This window comes from Etheostoma cragini, chromosome 2 (assembly GCF_013103735.1).
Source record: "Etheostoma cragini isolate CJK2018 chromosome 2, CSU_Ecrag_1.0, whole genome shotgun sequence".
Classification (NCBI taxonomy): domain Eukaryota; kingdom Metazoa; phylum Chordata; class Actinopteri; order Perciformes; family Percidae; genus Etheostoma; species Etheostoma cragini.
In genome coordinates this window covers 12135398-12151362 of record NC_048408.1, presented here as the reverse complement: position 1 = coordinate 12151362, position 15965 = coordinate 12135398, and the positions used below count along the sequence as shown (strand labels likewise).

General features: G+C 38.3%; 1 protein-coding gene across 9 annotated transcripts in view; it reads right to left on the bottom strand.

Annotated features, from left to right (window-relative positions):
* fam13a (family with sequence similarity 13 member A) overlaps positions 1-15789 on the bottom strand; it is a 56548-nt gene extending 40759 nt beyond the window's left edge. For 3 of the 9 annotated variants that reach the window (XM_034899584.1, XM_034899594.1, XM_034899604.1), the window contains exons 1-7: positions 15500-15782; positions 11390-11585; positions 8799-9008; positions 6295-6472; positions 4419-4566; positions 3104-3187; positions 1519-1605 (exon numbers count right to left, since the gene is read on the bottom strand). In XM_034899584.1, coding sequence (XP_034755475.1) covers positions 1519-1605; positions 3104-3187; positions 4419-4566; positions 6295-6472; positions 8799-9008; positions 11390-11585; positions 15500-15526 — 930 coding nt within the window. In that variant the 5' untranslated portion in view covers positions 15527-15782. Of the gene's footprint in view, positions 1-1518; positions 1606-3103; positions 3188-4418; positions 4567-6294; positions 6473-8798; positions 9009-10541; positions 10623-11389; positions 11586-15499 lie in introns of those variants that run through there. The other 6 variants (XM_034899630.1, XM_034899621.1, XM_034899657.1 and 3 more) reach the window with 5 other exon arrangements.
* Positions 15790-15965: the final 176 nt, after the last annotated feature.

Here is a 15965-nt window from a genome sequence, read left to right as displayed (position 1 = left end):
ATAGCTCCTACACAACAGACTCTTGATACTGTGATATAACTGCTGACTGCAAATGTTCTGCCATATACTGTATATGGCAGAATATATATATATATATATATATATATATATATATATATACATACATATACACACACACACACACACACACACATACATACGTATATTTATTATTTATACATTTGACATTATTTATATATTTAACATATTTACACTAGTATTTATAGATGACTAAATGGGGATATTGGGACTGGGGAACGTGAGTCATTGTGAATCCAGTTTCATTGTTACTGTACCTAAACATTTTTACAATACCTTCGGTCTAAATCTTGTTTATTGAATATAATAGCTTTCTGATTTGTAATCAGGATTGGAAACTACCTTTTTCATCCACCAGCTAAATGGCTAGTGAAAGGTTACGTTTTACCAGATACTCAATAGATTACCTTTGTTTTTATGACTGGTGAGTGAGGCCAATCTACCAGCCAATTGAATACTGACTAACATTTGGCTAGTAGATGGATGGTGTTAATTCTAAACCCTGTTTAAGTTTTGTCCAGTACAGTTTTCAGATTTGTTTCTATTAAAAATCTCAAAGGCAATCTCCTGTCATCACCCTTTATTGGAAGTGTTTTTAACTTGCTGCATAGCTGTGCCCCTACACACAGAGAGGGGAAATGAGCTAATGTTACCTTCTCAGCTTAAAGGTTGAAGTAACTTCAACATTTAAAAACATTCTTAAGCTTCAGTTACATACCAGCTCTGCTAAAATTTCAAGTTTTTTTACAGACTACTGGGGAGGTAAAAATCTTCCTGAGCTTATCTTGCGGTTAGTCAGCAATTATTTTACCTCTACATCAACACTGGTCTTGACTGATTAACCACATTTATGGCATCAGGGCTTTGTTTAAAACTAAATTCAAAACAACCACAACGAGTCGGTCTTTATTGTCAAACTAAAGCCAACCTTACAGAAAATACTAATTTTATCACAAATACAAATATGATCTATGTAAGATCAAAGTAACTGACTTTAAAAATTTAGAATTAATTTTTTCTGCTTTCATATTGACCTTGGTGAAAAGGAATTAAGCTAGAGCTAAATATCTACTACATGTACAAAAAGAGGAAATTTCTAAGCCTTAATTATAATCAAAGTAATGGCCAAATACCGCTTTTATGGCAGGATTCGGCTGTGACAACACCCCAACACAGTTGATACCAGAAGATACCATAGCCCCTGATTGTCTCTCACTGCAAATAAGTGTGTTGTTGTTTCCTGCAGCAGATTGCCTTTATCAAATCACATCATGTGACCGAGCTGCAAGGCCACATGCATCAGAGGTTGCCTAAGCGACGACCTCAGGCTAATCAGCACCAAGGCAATGCAGCAGATAAGAAAGCAGAAAGTATTTACTGGAAAGGATGAGAAACAGACGATAGTACCCTAACCCCTTTAACAAGTAAAATTGATCACAAATCTTAATAAGGACAGTAACAAACTGTTGTGTTCCGTACCTTCTTTTTCCTCTGCCTCGCCTTTAAGGTGTTAGTGGAGGATTTGTTCACAAGTTCTGCATTTTGTGGTGTTTTCTTTTGTCCAACCTGGGAAGATGCATGAAGAGAAAATGCAAAATAAAGAGATTAAAATTTGAAGTGCATAGAAACATTGAAGACAATGGAGTTAAAGTGCTGCTGGGTCTTTGTTGTGATCACATACAGGTGGACTACTGTGCTTATTCTAGCTTGTGAAGTGCTCATTGCAGTGGTTGTTGTAAAGTGCTCGTTCATAAGGTCTCAAAAACCATTTCACAATCCAAGGCACACTGTAAGGTTTGTGCAAAATTATATTTTGCCTTTATTTTACATGGCAATGTTAATATTAGAGGGGTCATTTAAAATATATTTCATATTTTGTAGACCACATTACAATGATCCCTTCACAAGATGCATACACACATTATTTCTTGGATGTAATGTAATGATTATCATGAATTGATATAAGATAAAGCAATGACTTTGTTACATTTTCTCTTGTATGATTATTTCGAAAACATCTGATATACTACAGTAAATGCTACACTATAATACAAATACTCCTACAGTGCATGTAATGTTTTCCCAATTAATTCTAGGATCAGCTAGTGTGAGAAAATGCCAAAACAAACTTGACTTATAAGTAATGTCAGTTGCAAATAATTAAAAAAAGGTCACCAGCTCCTTATGCTAAGCAACATAATTACCATTGCAAGCAGTATGCACAAGTCAGCTGTCAATGATAACATCTTACAAGCTCATGGAAACCTACACAGGCGCACACAGAACTGGCTTTTGTGTTGGAAAACAGCTTTTCCAAAACATGCCAATGCTCTGTTAATCCCTTTACACAAAGGTGCCGGTACTCAAATTCAGCAGTTGCATGACATGATCATCGCATGTGACTAGTCACACTAGTCTCGCATTGCCAGACCTTTCTCCACAGCACTGCAAAGGAGGGTCTGGCAAGCTTACACAGCATTCCGAGATATAAAAAAAACGTGCTCTGGTTTATTGGCATTTCTTTAAACCAATCACAATCTTGGCTGCGCTATGTGCAATGGCACCTCTACAAGATGGTGTGCCTCGGGAAGGAACTTGTTTCAGTGGTACGTGTGTACGTTCAAAGGTTGTTTTAGTCGTTTTAACAGAACTCAGATACGACATATAGTCCAGCTATCGGTCTCCATTTAAGCTGCCGAGATCTGAGGAGCAGTTAACCATAGTCCTCATAAAGTGGAGTTTTAAAATGCCAACACAAAGAAAGAGGATGATAACAGACATCTGGCCAAAATGAAAGATATCCAGAAATTCCAGCGGCACCTGAACAATCACGGAAGTGGAGCATCGTGGATATAGACTTGGTCACACAGATCACATGGCAGGTGTTCAAAATGACTATGTAAGCAATTTGAAGGGTTCATGCAAGTTTGATCTGGGAGTGTCACGCAACAATGATACTGCATTTCACAGCAGAAAGATTGCAGACAAAGGGAAGTACACTGAGGAGCATTAATGCATAAAAAAAGACGCACACATGCAGGCTGCTGTAAAGCTGATCACACACCTTTGCTCTGGGAGCTGGTGTGTGTGTGTTTGCATTAAGGTGGGTGTGTGACTTCTTTTTGTCGGCATCCGTCACGTGCGGCTCCTGAGACCAGAAAGAGAACAGAAGAAAACACAGTTGTAAAGCACGTCTTTTGACAGATCATACACTATAGTGAAAAAAAAGAGCTACAGATCATGCTTAACAGAGACCACAACACTTCTTTTCGCTAGTTCTTATTGTTGTAACTGTAGCCTCATATATGAAATATCAGGGAGTCATTTTAGAGAACACCTGGGTATGTGTGTTCTATTTTTGCTTTTCTTCTGTGAGCCTTAAGAACAGGGTGTAGAATAGATTTTAAGAGGTTGACAATCTGCATCCTCACACATACAAACGGATAAACACTCTCATGTAAACCTCCTGCTCATCAGCATTTTGTGTCTGAAGGAAAAGGCAGCACCAGTGATCATATGTGCTAAAGTTAAAGTTAAAGACATTAACAGGAATGCCAGCAGGCGAAGGGCCTCAGCAGGCCATGCTTATCTGTGTATATGTGTATGTGTGCATGTTTGTGTGTAAGGCAGTCTGATTCTGACGGAAGGGTTTCCCCATAGGTCAGCGGGGTCTCATGTGGCTGTGCTCTTACAGGTATTCACAACACATCACAGACATGTGTGACGGGACATGTTATCACAAAAAATGACAGATCTTATTCTACTGCTACTAGGATTCCGGACTTTTGAAATGTATTTTTGGAGATACACGGTTTTGAATAAAGTAACATTTCAAATAAAAACAAAATGTTCAAAAAATCGAAGTAATTTAACTATTTGTTTTCATGTAATTTTTTTTCCAATGTGAGGAAGCAGTAACTTGAACTCCAGAATCCTGACTACAGCAATGCATTCATATGCATTTTTGACTCATACAACAAGTTAACCTGTATTGAAAAGAAATAATGATCTGAATCTTAACCTGTATCATAGGACTTAAACAGATAGTTTGCGCTATTGTGCTTTGTCTACCACAAGAAGCTACAGATGCAGCAGCAAGATGCTGCCAGGAAAACCAGCAGACCAGACAAACTCGTTAGTCAATAAAGACATCAGCCATCGAAGCAGCAAATATAAATCAACAATCGGAGACTCAAAACAGCCACCTGTGGAGGAGTCGTTTCTGTGAGGCTGTGATATAAAATCAATAGTTTTTTATGTAAGCCTGTATTTATAAAATCACTGCTGCAAGTGGGTGAGGTCACAGGGAGAAATTCACACAGGTTAGTGTGCATGGGCACAACATTAGCATGGGGTGTTCCTATGAGTATATACAACACCTTTACAATAACAAGGGCTGACAGGTCATCAGTGCAGCCTTCTTCATCTCTGGCACTCTCAAATATAATGCTGTAGTTCTGAATGAACTTGATCATGATCTTGTTACAGATAGTCTGGTCCTTCATTGCTTCGAAACCAGGAGCCACGCTGGAAAAGAGGAAAAAATCAAAGCAAACATTCTGTAAATCTTTAAATATGACATAAGATGTAAAAATAAGGTTCAGCATTTGTCAATCATTTAATTTCTTCCTTTCACTTTGCAGCTTTGACCTGATTTGACAGTGATTTTGATACTGATATTTAGTCATCATTTAGTCTACTTCAGAGTTCAGCTGCCCTAGCAGGTATAATGTCAAATGCTAATGAACAGCTGTGTGAGATGTACGCTGGGCTGTAGGCACTAACGCAAGACCTGATTATAGAACGAACACACGAACACACACACACACACACCATCCTCGAGAACAGCTTGTACACTATGAAAGAGCATCCAGTTCAGTTTCTTCTTCTTCTCTATTACTTCTAGTAAGGCCTGATCTTTTTTACCATGCAGGGTTTCCAAGCCTTAACACCCCCGTTTATTAATGGGTGATGCACACCAGTCAGGAGAACAGTAGCCGTGGGTCGAAATGTACAAGTATGATTTTTAAACTCGTCCAGTAAGCCCTACATAAATAGACCAGTGAGAACAGAGGTACATGGTTCAGCAGCTGCATGGAGGGATGTAAAGCCACTGATGCATCATTTATTTATTAACATCAGTTGAACCGTTGAAAGCACAACCTTACCTCAAAACTGTTCACTAGTGTTCTTGACTGTGGCTTTCAATTAATATAATGTTTGAAGAGTCTAAGATCTGATTTATTAGTTTAAATACATGTCTGACACAGTGTAAAGAAGTGTATTAATGGTACATTTATGAGCAATGTAATGTCATGTAAGTTTCTCTAGCAGACTTTTATACTGTCATAATCACTGTTCATCTTCACTAAATAAGCTACAGCACCACCTGCTGGCCAAATATTTTGAAAGAGAGAGACATGTACATACCTTGGTCTCTATTTTTACAGCAGTCATGTTCCCAATGTGTACTCTAACAGCTCTTTTCTGTTAATACTTTTAGACTAATTGGGGTTTTTAAGTATATATTTGCCTATATATATATATATATATATATTTATTGTTATTATCTTTTAATTTTTTTTATTTACCTACATAGATGTTACCCTAATATTGTCTGCACTGCCACGTTAACTACTTTGCCAAGACTCCAGACTTGAGTGACATCTTATGAAATTTTATATAGAATATGTTTATTTATGAATTTATTCCTGTCATTATTCATTATGATATACTGACCTGTGTACTGTCTGATTGTCAACTGTCATTGGTTTTGCAGGAAGGAGTGTCTCCATTGATGTGCTGATGTGTGTCCTCTGTTGTGTTTATAATGTTGTTGGCATCTAGAGTGGTTTGTGTCTGTTTGTAGTTTTTTAGTTCCTCCATCATACTAAAATTTATTTTTAAGGATAAATAAAGTTGAACTTGAACTTGATTAAAGTATTTCAAAACTTCACGCAGACAGCATTAGCTGTGATATCATATTAAACGAGAGGGGAAAGCGGTCTCAGTGCTGTTTACTTTACGCTATACCCAGGAGGCCATCAAATCAATGAATACAGGTTGAAAGGTATTCAAGTTTCAATAAAAAGATTTGTCTATAGATGTAGGTACTTTTGATTGCAATATGGTTTGGGTATACATTGTAAATATGAAGGATACAAACCAAAAAGAGAAAACAGGAATGATGGTGAGATTGGTCGCTGGGTGTTTATTTTGACAGCTTGACCACATCTGCATAAAGATTCAACTCACTGGAAGACACTGGGTCCAAACACAGTGGCGAGGTTGAAGGCAGTCATACGGTTTTCTTTGTGGTTGCACTCCACAAGGGTGAGGAAGTGGCAGAGGTAGCGGAGGAGGCTGTGGTGGACATCAGGAAGCTGCTGGAGCAGGTGTCTAAAGTCTGACCAGGAGACATCATCACCGCACTCTACAGACACACAATGAGATATCAGAACAGGTCAAAGGTTGGGATCATGCTTTTCATTTTTTTACATAAGAACTTAATCTACTGGCATGAACATTTTAGTAGGAAAGTAGAAAGTCTTTTCATCCCCAATGAAAAAAACAAAAATCAAATGATGAGTGACATGATCAACTGAAAACATTAATAGACTTTTAGTGAAACTTGTTTAAATCCTGCGTTTAGTAAATTGTTATACAGCTGGTCTTCAGCAGGCAGCCAAAGCTTCATCCACCTGCTCTCTGTAATATCTAATCTTGAGTTGTGGTAACTACGTGAGCATTAGAGCAAAGAGCCTTAAAGTATGTTGATGCTATAACTCCGGACACATTATTGGGTCAGAGTTGGATAAACGGATATGGCTTCTGATCCTAATAGAATGAGTGACGCAAACATGCGTGCGCCTACGTGAGTGTGTGCATGTAGGCTATATGAACGCGGGAATCTGTGTGTATGTCTTTCTGACTAAGTAGAGGGCGATGGGTGGGGGGAGAATGATGGCTTAGAGCAATCACAACTGCTCTTGTTGCCAGTTCTGCCACTGAGTAAAGTTCTGATTGCATCTACTCAAGTGTGTAAAAGTACATGTGTGGTTTGGGATTGGTGGGGCTTTGCAAACTATTTTTTCTTCAAAAGCGGATGACGTTTTTAACAGGATAGTACATTAGACAAACACACATTGAGAGATAGAGAAGAAAAAAAACTTAAAGCAATTACACGTATGTAGATGCAACTTTAAGAAAGAAGATGCACATCAAAGACAAACCAACATAAAGCGAGACAATCAGAAGACCAAATCATTACAGAGAGAGAATGACAAATGCTGTGCGGATACATAGAGACCAGCAGAATTCCCTGAATTAAAGTTGAAAAAACTAAACACTGCACACTTTAGTTTAAATGCTTTTGTTTGCCAAAGAGAAAATAAAAAGATAACACCACTGTTATTTATTTTACTTTTTGTATATCAATTTATTGATCTAAAATAATGACAAATATTCATCACTTTTCCCACTTTGCTCAATGTAATGTTTATAACTGGCTGATTTTAACAACAGCAAGAACCCTCACAAGTAGTTCATTTATATTATATATTATATATATATATATTATATTCATTAAAATTCGAAATTAAATATCAAATTTTAATCACATTGTAATACTCACATTCAACCTGTACCCAGGGAATGTTTGTGATTTTAACTGGATTAAAAAAACTACTAATTGATTACCAAAATAGTAGTCTGTTTTAGGCACATGTCCCTCCCCTTCTGCTATCTCCGCTATCTATTTTGGGGCACAAGGGCACAATTGCAACTTCCAGAGCTTACCGTCGCCCAAGTATTGTGTTGGTTAAAAGAAACCAAAAAAAGCCAGAACGTCCTTTACCACTATCCCAAAATAAATAGGATGTGTAGAGTAAAGCCTGGCAATACAAAAATAGTAGTTAATGATATGAAGCTTGATCAAATGTTTTATTTTATTTTATTTTTTTACTTTGTTTACTTATGTAATTGAGGTCACAGTCTCACTTTAATCTTACTATTCTTATTGAGATGTGCAGCCATTGTTACATGACACGTTGCACTATACTGGACAATCTATGTATATGCGTTTTATTATACTGCTAATCAATCTGCAACTTCATCTACCTAACCATCCATTCATCATAAACCTTTGATGTTTTTAATAGGAGGCCAAACCAATTTTACAAAGTAGACCAAAATTATTTTACTCAGTAGTTATGGTCAAGTCTTATACCATAGAGCTGTTAGTTAATGCAGCATTTGACCACAGGCCAGGAAAAACAGGCTGATATTTGTGGGGTCTATGAGGGAAAAATTAATACTGCAGCCAAAATGTGAACTCTCCTCTCCATTACACAGATTGAATCACACACACACACACACACACACACACACACACACACACACACACACACACACACACACACACACACACACACCCAAACACCCAAACACACACCCAAACACACACCCAAACACACACCCAAACACTTTTATATGCCCCGTCTGGTAACTGCGGTGCTAAGAGTAGCCTCATTTTTTAGCACCAAAAGGAAGCATGGCATATCATCCAATCACAGTCATAACCCAGATATTCACTACACTTGTATAAATATCCAATTGTGGATTTGTAAAGTTGTTCAGTAAAGGCATTGCATGATGGTTAAAAAACTGCCTTACTTAAATTGGTAGGTAAATTATTGAAGACAAGCACACATAGAAATAAACATATAAGTAAACATTGGCAAAAACAGACTTTCTCTTACCTTGGTGGTGCTGTATCAGTGCCCGTTGGACTGTCGGGTCCACCAGACCCACTGGCAGGTCCCTGAGGTACCTTTTAAGCAAGCTGGCAACCGTACACAAATCAGATTCTGAGAGAAGGTCCACTTCCTCTCCACTCTCCATGCGCTGTTTCAGAGTCTCCACAGCACGTACATTTCCATTCACTCTGAACAGACCCTCTTGGTGCAAGGCTGGAGAAAAATCCCAGGGATATTGTGAACTGTAACATTCAGCTAATTCAATCACTTTTCAACAAGAGAGCTAACTAGGCATGAATTTAAATAAGATGGCCCCCTAAAATTGGTCTTATTATCATGCACTTCACAGAAGGCTACAAGTTTACTATCAGTCTTTGGCTGGTTTTGTTTTGTCCTGCTATTGGTCCTAAAACTATCAGGCAATAATTTTGTAGGGATTTTCTGATCCCTTGATGTTTTCTTGTAGCATCAATGTTTATTCTAACACAGGGGTTCTCAACCTTTTCGCACGCCAGCCCCCCCCCCCAAAGCTGGTTCACTGCAGTTGGTCTCTATGTCTATGCACAGCGTATATCATTCTCTCTCTGTAGGGATTTGGTCTTCTGATTGTCTGGCTTTATTTGGGTTCGCCTTTGATGTGCATCCTCTTTCTTTAAGTCCCCTCTACATACGTTTAATTGCTTGACTTTTTTTTCTCTATCCCTCAACGTGTGTTTGTCTATCTAGCACAATCATTGGGTCGAAGTTTCTACTTGTAAAGTAATTATATCAAAATACAAACTTGATATTTGAGTATCTTTACATTTGTAGAGCAATGATCCCTGTCAAAGGACAAGATTGTGATTCTTTTAACTTAATCTCAGTCTTCAGGATAAAGTAAGCATTTTATCTCCCCACTTTAACTCCCCGAGTTAACAATGGCAATATCTTTAGTTTACTTCTTCTGCCCTTTTGAATTGGGGAGTGTAAATTTAATAAACATTGCCCTTGGTTTTGTGTTAACCTTGGGCCAAGTTTAAGTGTGAGAGTTGGAGGGGTTTTCAAGCACCAATTAATTTTAAATAATAATGTTAGGGTTACATTAATATTATACCTGTTTTTGACGAGTAACGTAAAAATGTTAGCTAACAAAACAACAGTGAGGAGCACAGTTGGAACAGAAGGCACGCTTTTGCTTAAGTTATTTACGTTAACATTACCTTAATTGGCAATGTCTCTTTTAAAAACCGTTAGAAATGGGAAGATAAACGTTAGTAAACATAGTTAGGTAGCCTTACCTTTACAGTACTGGTGGTAAACTTGAAGTTAGAGTGGCTTGAAAGGTAATTTACATCCTAGCTAGCAAATAAGTTCGTTGGCTGTGGACACGGGATACCACTAACGTTAGCTTACCGTTCTAGCTAGTTAGCTAACGTTAAATTATCCTTTTACTGATAGAACCACACTTTTTAAAATGACGGTTCACCCAAATTACAAGAGCCAAACTCACTCTTGTTATAGCAGTGCCATTTATTATGTGTTGTTTATGTTTTATTACTTTTGAATTTCTTCAAATCTAATGTTTCAGGGCTTGGACCAGCACAAACCAAATTACATTTAACCACATGGCGAAGGCAGCAACATCAGTGTTGGATTTCCCAAAAGAAAACCCACATTTAAGGGACAAGAGATCTTTTTTTTCGGAAGGTGATGTATTATTATTTTATTCAAAGGTGTTGCGTGGTAACCTGATATCTGGGCACTTACCCTTATTATAGTCTTCATCCTATGGGTGTATAAGAAAGCTTTATCCACTGCTGAGGACTGAAAAATATACTAAAAGGGGCGTGTAGTTTTCATAGACAGTGAAAGAAAGATAGTTTTAGTAGTGTGTCCAGTAGCCTATCACGACGAGGTAGGTAGCTCAACTTTCTTGTACTGACATCTAGTGGACAAACAGAAAAACTACGGAATATAATAAAGGAGGTCAACACCATGGTCGAGACTTAAGTACCACGGTGTTTTTAAGTCTTAACTTTTTAAGTCACAAATTAGAAAGCCTACTTTACATTTTTTACTAGGAACTTTTAGATTTTGGATACAATTTTGCTGCCATTCCATTGACCAATGTGATCCAGCACACTGATACTTTTTTTTAGTATTGCACATATTGTTTCTGTTTGTAAAATTGTCTTGCATTTTTTTCTATACTTTCAATTGACTTATTTTTCTGTGTTTGGGTGGGATGGGTCATATCTCTTATTATTGCATAACTGAAACCGCTAATTTACTTAAGACCAAATCACATAATATTTCAAAATGATGCTGTAATTTATACGCTGTATTCATATCAATGATATCAGGGTACTTGTGGCATCTGTTCAAGGTTTAGAAAAGTTAAATTTGACATATATTCTGTCTCATTTGGAGGAATCTATGATGTCACTACTTTTCAAAATGATATTTCCTTATAAATCTACATTAATTATTATATCTGACAACAATTACAAAAAAGCCAATTTTGTATATAATATATACCCATAATATATCTTAAAGTAGATGATCAAGCATTACAATAAATGTTTTCTATTATATTCTGTTGTATTTTTCCTCACCATGCTTGAGGAGATGCTCCACCATTCTCCGCAACACCAGAGGCACACCATCCTCCACCAGACCCTTCTCCTTCAGCTCAAACAAGGACACTCCAAACAGCTTGGTGTGCTTGGCTGTCACTGTCCTGGGTTGCAGGATGGGTATTTGGACCATCTTCTTAATGTCTTCTTTAACCTGCACTGCTGTCTTGTTGTGCTGCAGGGAGAAGAGCAGAAAGCAACAGTCAGCACCGGCACTATGGGAACAGAAGGAAGTCCTGCAGCCAACATCAGGTTAGACACCCCAGAGACACCTGTCCTGGAGGAGGGAGGCTCACTCTGCTCAATAGACCTGTGTGTGTGTGTGTGTGTGTGTGTGTGTGTGTGTGTGTGTGTGTGTGTGTGTGTGTGTGTGTGTGTGTGTGTGTGTGTGTGTGTGTGTGTGTGTGTGTGTGTGTGTGTGTGTGAGAGAAGGGAAGGGCTGACCGTTCATGTGTTAATAAAACAAATATCAGGTTACCACGCAACACCTTTGGTTGAAGGCATTGTCAGAGTGACACACACCTGTACAAATGGACATATGTACACACATGCAGACATATATGTTCAGGTGAGGTGATGGCCAGGTGTCTTCACTATGAATAATAATTATATCAATACATTTGAATGGATAGTTTGCTGAGACCTGGAAGGTATTAGTTTATTGCCAATCTAAGACCCATTCTTTTCAGTAGACAAGCCTTGTAAACTAGAACCTAAGTCAGAGCCAGTGCATTTATAAATGGTGTTAATTCACCAGCTGTTAAGTATGTCTCATCTTCTTACTTATGAAAGCAAACAGTATCTCTACATACACATGTACAGTAGATGCACAGAATGTACAACACACACTGAGTGTAATTACTAAGTGCAGACACAATCTCCGTCATTTAATGAGCCAACATTGGATGGAGCAGGGTAAGTTACTGATTCGACAGGCACATTTATCTACGGCATAAAGCATTTCTACCTTTGTTTAGTCATAACGAGGAAAAAGAAAGTCAAAACACACAAACCAGACGCAGGATTCAGACACTTGGTCAGGAGGAAAAGAACTTCCTGCACATCAGAGCAACACAGTTTTACTCTTGTATCCATAGCTACAACTGCACCACGTGACATATTGTTGTTCCAGAGTTCACTACTTCAAATGGGTGAACTGACCCACACAGTGAAATGAGAGGCCTTGGCCCATGATTTTGTCACAATAAGGTCCACAGTGACAGAGTGGGTTAACCGTGTTGGGGAGGTAAAAGTGGTCTGTGAAGAGCAAGCACCACTGAAGTTAGCTATGTGGCAAATTGTTTAGACAGAATCTATAAAAGCATGTGGCCCACTTAGATCATCCGACCAAAAACCCACCTCACAGATGGTGCTAAGACGGCTAAGGAGACAAAATCTTTTCCATGGCAGATGCTCTGGCAGCGTTAATACAACATGCATCAGACAAGCTTGTGCAGACAATGTTTTAATGGTGCTCAGTCATCCGCTCCTTTCTGACAGGTGCATAGAAATATGCCATTACACCTTCCTGATGAATGTAAAATGGTAATTAAGTACTGAATTTTGATTCTGTACTGCTTCATGCTTGGATGGCTGCCTTAAAGTAGCACTACCTAATAAGCAAAACGGCACTGTAGTTTAATTTAAATAATAATAATAAAGTGGCTTGGTCTAACTGTTTGAATATTTTTAACCGTATGGTAGAAGTAACATAAAATCTACTTTTTTAAGACTGATTTGTCTTTATGATGTAGAAGTTTGATAACACAGCTTTTATAACGGTGTTTTTTTAAATCAATACATAACTTAGATGAACAGATTACACAGTTTTTAGTATACTGTACAGACCACAGCACAGTTTAAGGAGCTGAACCTTTTAGTGCTGCAAACTGGCTCCACTACTACTACTACTACTACTCATGCAGGTGTTCAAGAGTTAAGCCGGTCTGAGCTAGGCCTGATTATGATAGGCCATGCGGAACAGATGTCCCCTAAATTTGTCCTAAATTCTTGCTTTTTATCAGTCTGACTAAGTCACCATAAACACCTACATTTGCCGTTAAAAACAGTCAATCAATCAATAAATTAATGTTTTATGTCACAAGAAATCGAGGTATACTAATAAGGTATAAGTACAGTGAAATGTTATCCCATCAGCTCCTTGTGCATGATTCATCATAAAGCAGAATGTGGCCATCAGATCTTCAGACTGCTGCGTGTCTTAAGTTTTGTGACAGTGATCCAGTGATCTGTCACAAGAAAATTGTTCTGCCCTGACCTGGTTGTCACTTAAGATCCAATCAGGTAAATTGCCAATAGCATATCTAAAACAATTTAAAAAGGTAATACTATGTCAACAAAACCCAACTAAGATCAAAATATGATCAACAGCCTCAAAAAGAGAAATCCAAAAACCAACAGGCAATTCATACAAGTGGTTAGTTCTGACTGCAATATGCAAAATAAATAGGAAACAGCATGCATATAAAATAATAACTTTACAAAGCAGTATTTGAAAACATTTAGAGAACAGATTATTTCTAAGAATGGCGCCAATTACCCAATGATCACTTACATAGAAAATGCGAAGTATGAAAATAGAAAATGCTTCTGGTGTAAGACTAATCAAACCACAAGGCTCCTCGACAAACCCTAAACACACACACACACACTCACACACACACACACACACACACACACTCTCACACACACACACCACACACACACACACACATATATAAAATTATTCCTGGAGGACTGACAGTGATTTAACATGACAGATGGTGCTTTTTGTAGGAACTGATATTCTGCAAGTATGTAAATTGCAATTGAGAAAACAATCATTTAAATCAGAGGGGACCAGTTTGCAGACAGCATATATGTGATTTGTGTTCCCACCTTCACCACGAAGCTGAGGTGAAGTTCTGGACCACATGTAAACCCTGGGTGTGAGAAGGGCCCTGACAAACATAAACTTTTGCTTTTTTGTGGAAGTGTGATCATAACCTTAAAGTAAGCATATAGAAACATCACACTTTTCTCTCTGTGCTATCACTCCACCTATTTAAAGCACTGTAATCAATATTTGGAATTGAAAAAGTCTTTACAGTCAATTTTGAGTGTTTTGTTAAGTTGTCTCTTGGCAATACAAACAGCTGGAGAGCCGGTCTGAGCCCAAAAAGCCAAGAAAAAAAGAAACACTTCCTGTTGGTACCTATTTTTCCCTATTGTTTACCAGGACAGTCTGTTGTTATTAGCCTAATAATGCTCATCCCCTCCCCACCCCTCCCCCAGCCTTCAAATATTTTCACACTACAACTTCTTACAGTGAGAAAGAAACCTATTGTCAAGAGACTATAAAAGGAGCTAATGACTGGAGAAAGTCTGCTTTCTCGCCATGAGAAGTGTTTCAAACATTTCCAGTATCAGGTCAGAAGACATTACAGAAACATGTTGTGCAGTTTAAGTTGACTTAAATTAACTTGCTCACGAAAAGGATAGCAAGCCCAAGCATGTGGCCTCCTTCTCAGGGCCCTCCAGCCTCTCCCTCCCCCTTGTCTCTGACTCTCTATGTGGGTGGTCATTGAAGCAACTGGTAGCAAAAGCACCACAGCTGCTCAAGTCAAGGAAATTACTGCTAGAGACACATTTTTTAAAAGTACAAAGAAAGTAGATTGTTAAAGAGATTTAGTTCATGTAAATGTTTTATTTATTATTATATATTATACTATTTCCCTTACTGGAAAGTGACCTTATTGAGGTCTTGAATCATTGCTTGGAAAAAATGCCTGCTGTGGACAGGAAACTAGAGCGCACACTGTGTTATCCCTATTTATTCTCTTGTATTTTTTTCATGTATTTAGTGAGCAGTTTAACGAAGAGAGAGAAAGCTTGTTTTACTGCGGGTAGAAGAGACTTGTTCCTGCTTGACATTAAAAAAAAAAACACCAGAACATTCAACACCATCACAAAGGAGTGTGCATACTGACTCTGCACAACAACACAGCCCCGTTATGCATTCTTTAGCCCTTAATCACAGGTTAAGTGGGAAGTCTTTGAGCCAACTCAGGCTCTGTAGTTTTTACTCACACAGATGGTCAGAGCTCCTGCCCCCATTCTTTCAAAGAAGAAACGCCTGCAGAGGCAAAGATTTAGAGGAAAACTGCTGCTGTCTTCCCTCCTCCTCTCCTCACTCTGTTCCAGGACACACTCTTGGACTTTGCCCAGTGGTGGGAATCCCTTTCACCTTAAAATTAGCCATCCAAATGCTCCAAAAACCCAACACAGATAATCCATGGCAGCAGAGAGTATAAAACCATGCTGTCAATACCGGCAGACTGTAACTATCCAACCCATGAGCACAGATTAGTGATTGTCTCTTTCTCTTCCTCCCTCTTCATTCCCCTCTCTCCTCCTAGGCTGAAATCTGAGCTGAGCTCTCCCATTGGCTGAGAGGCCTGGTCATGTGATTAAGGGGTTAAAATCCAAAAGAGGGAAGAAAAGAGGAGGGAGCTTGTAAGCACTGAGGTGTCTGCCTGAACAGAAATTTAAAGGC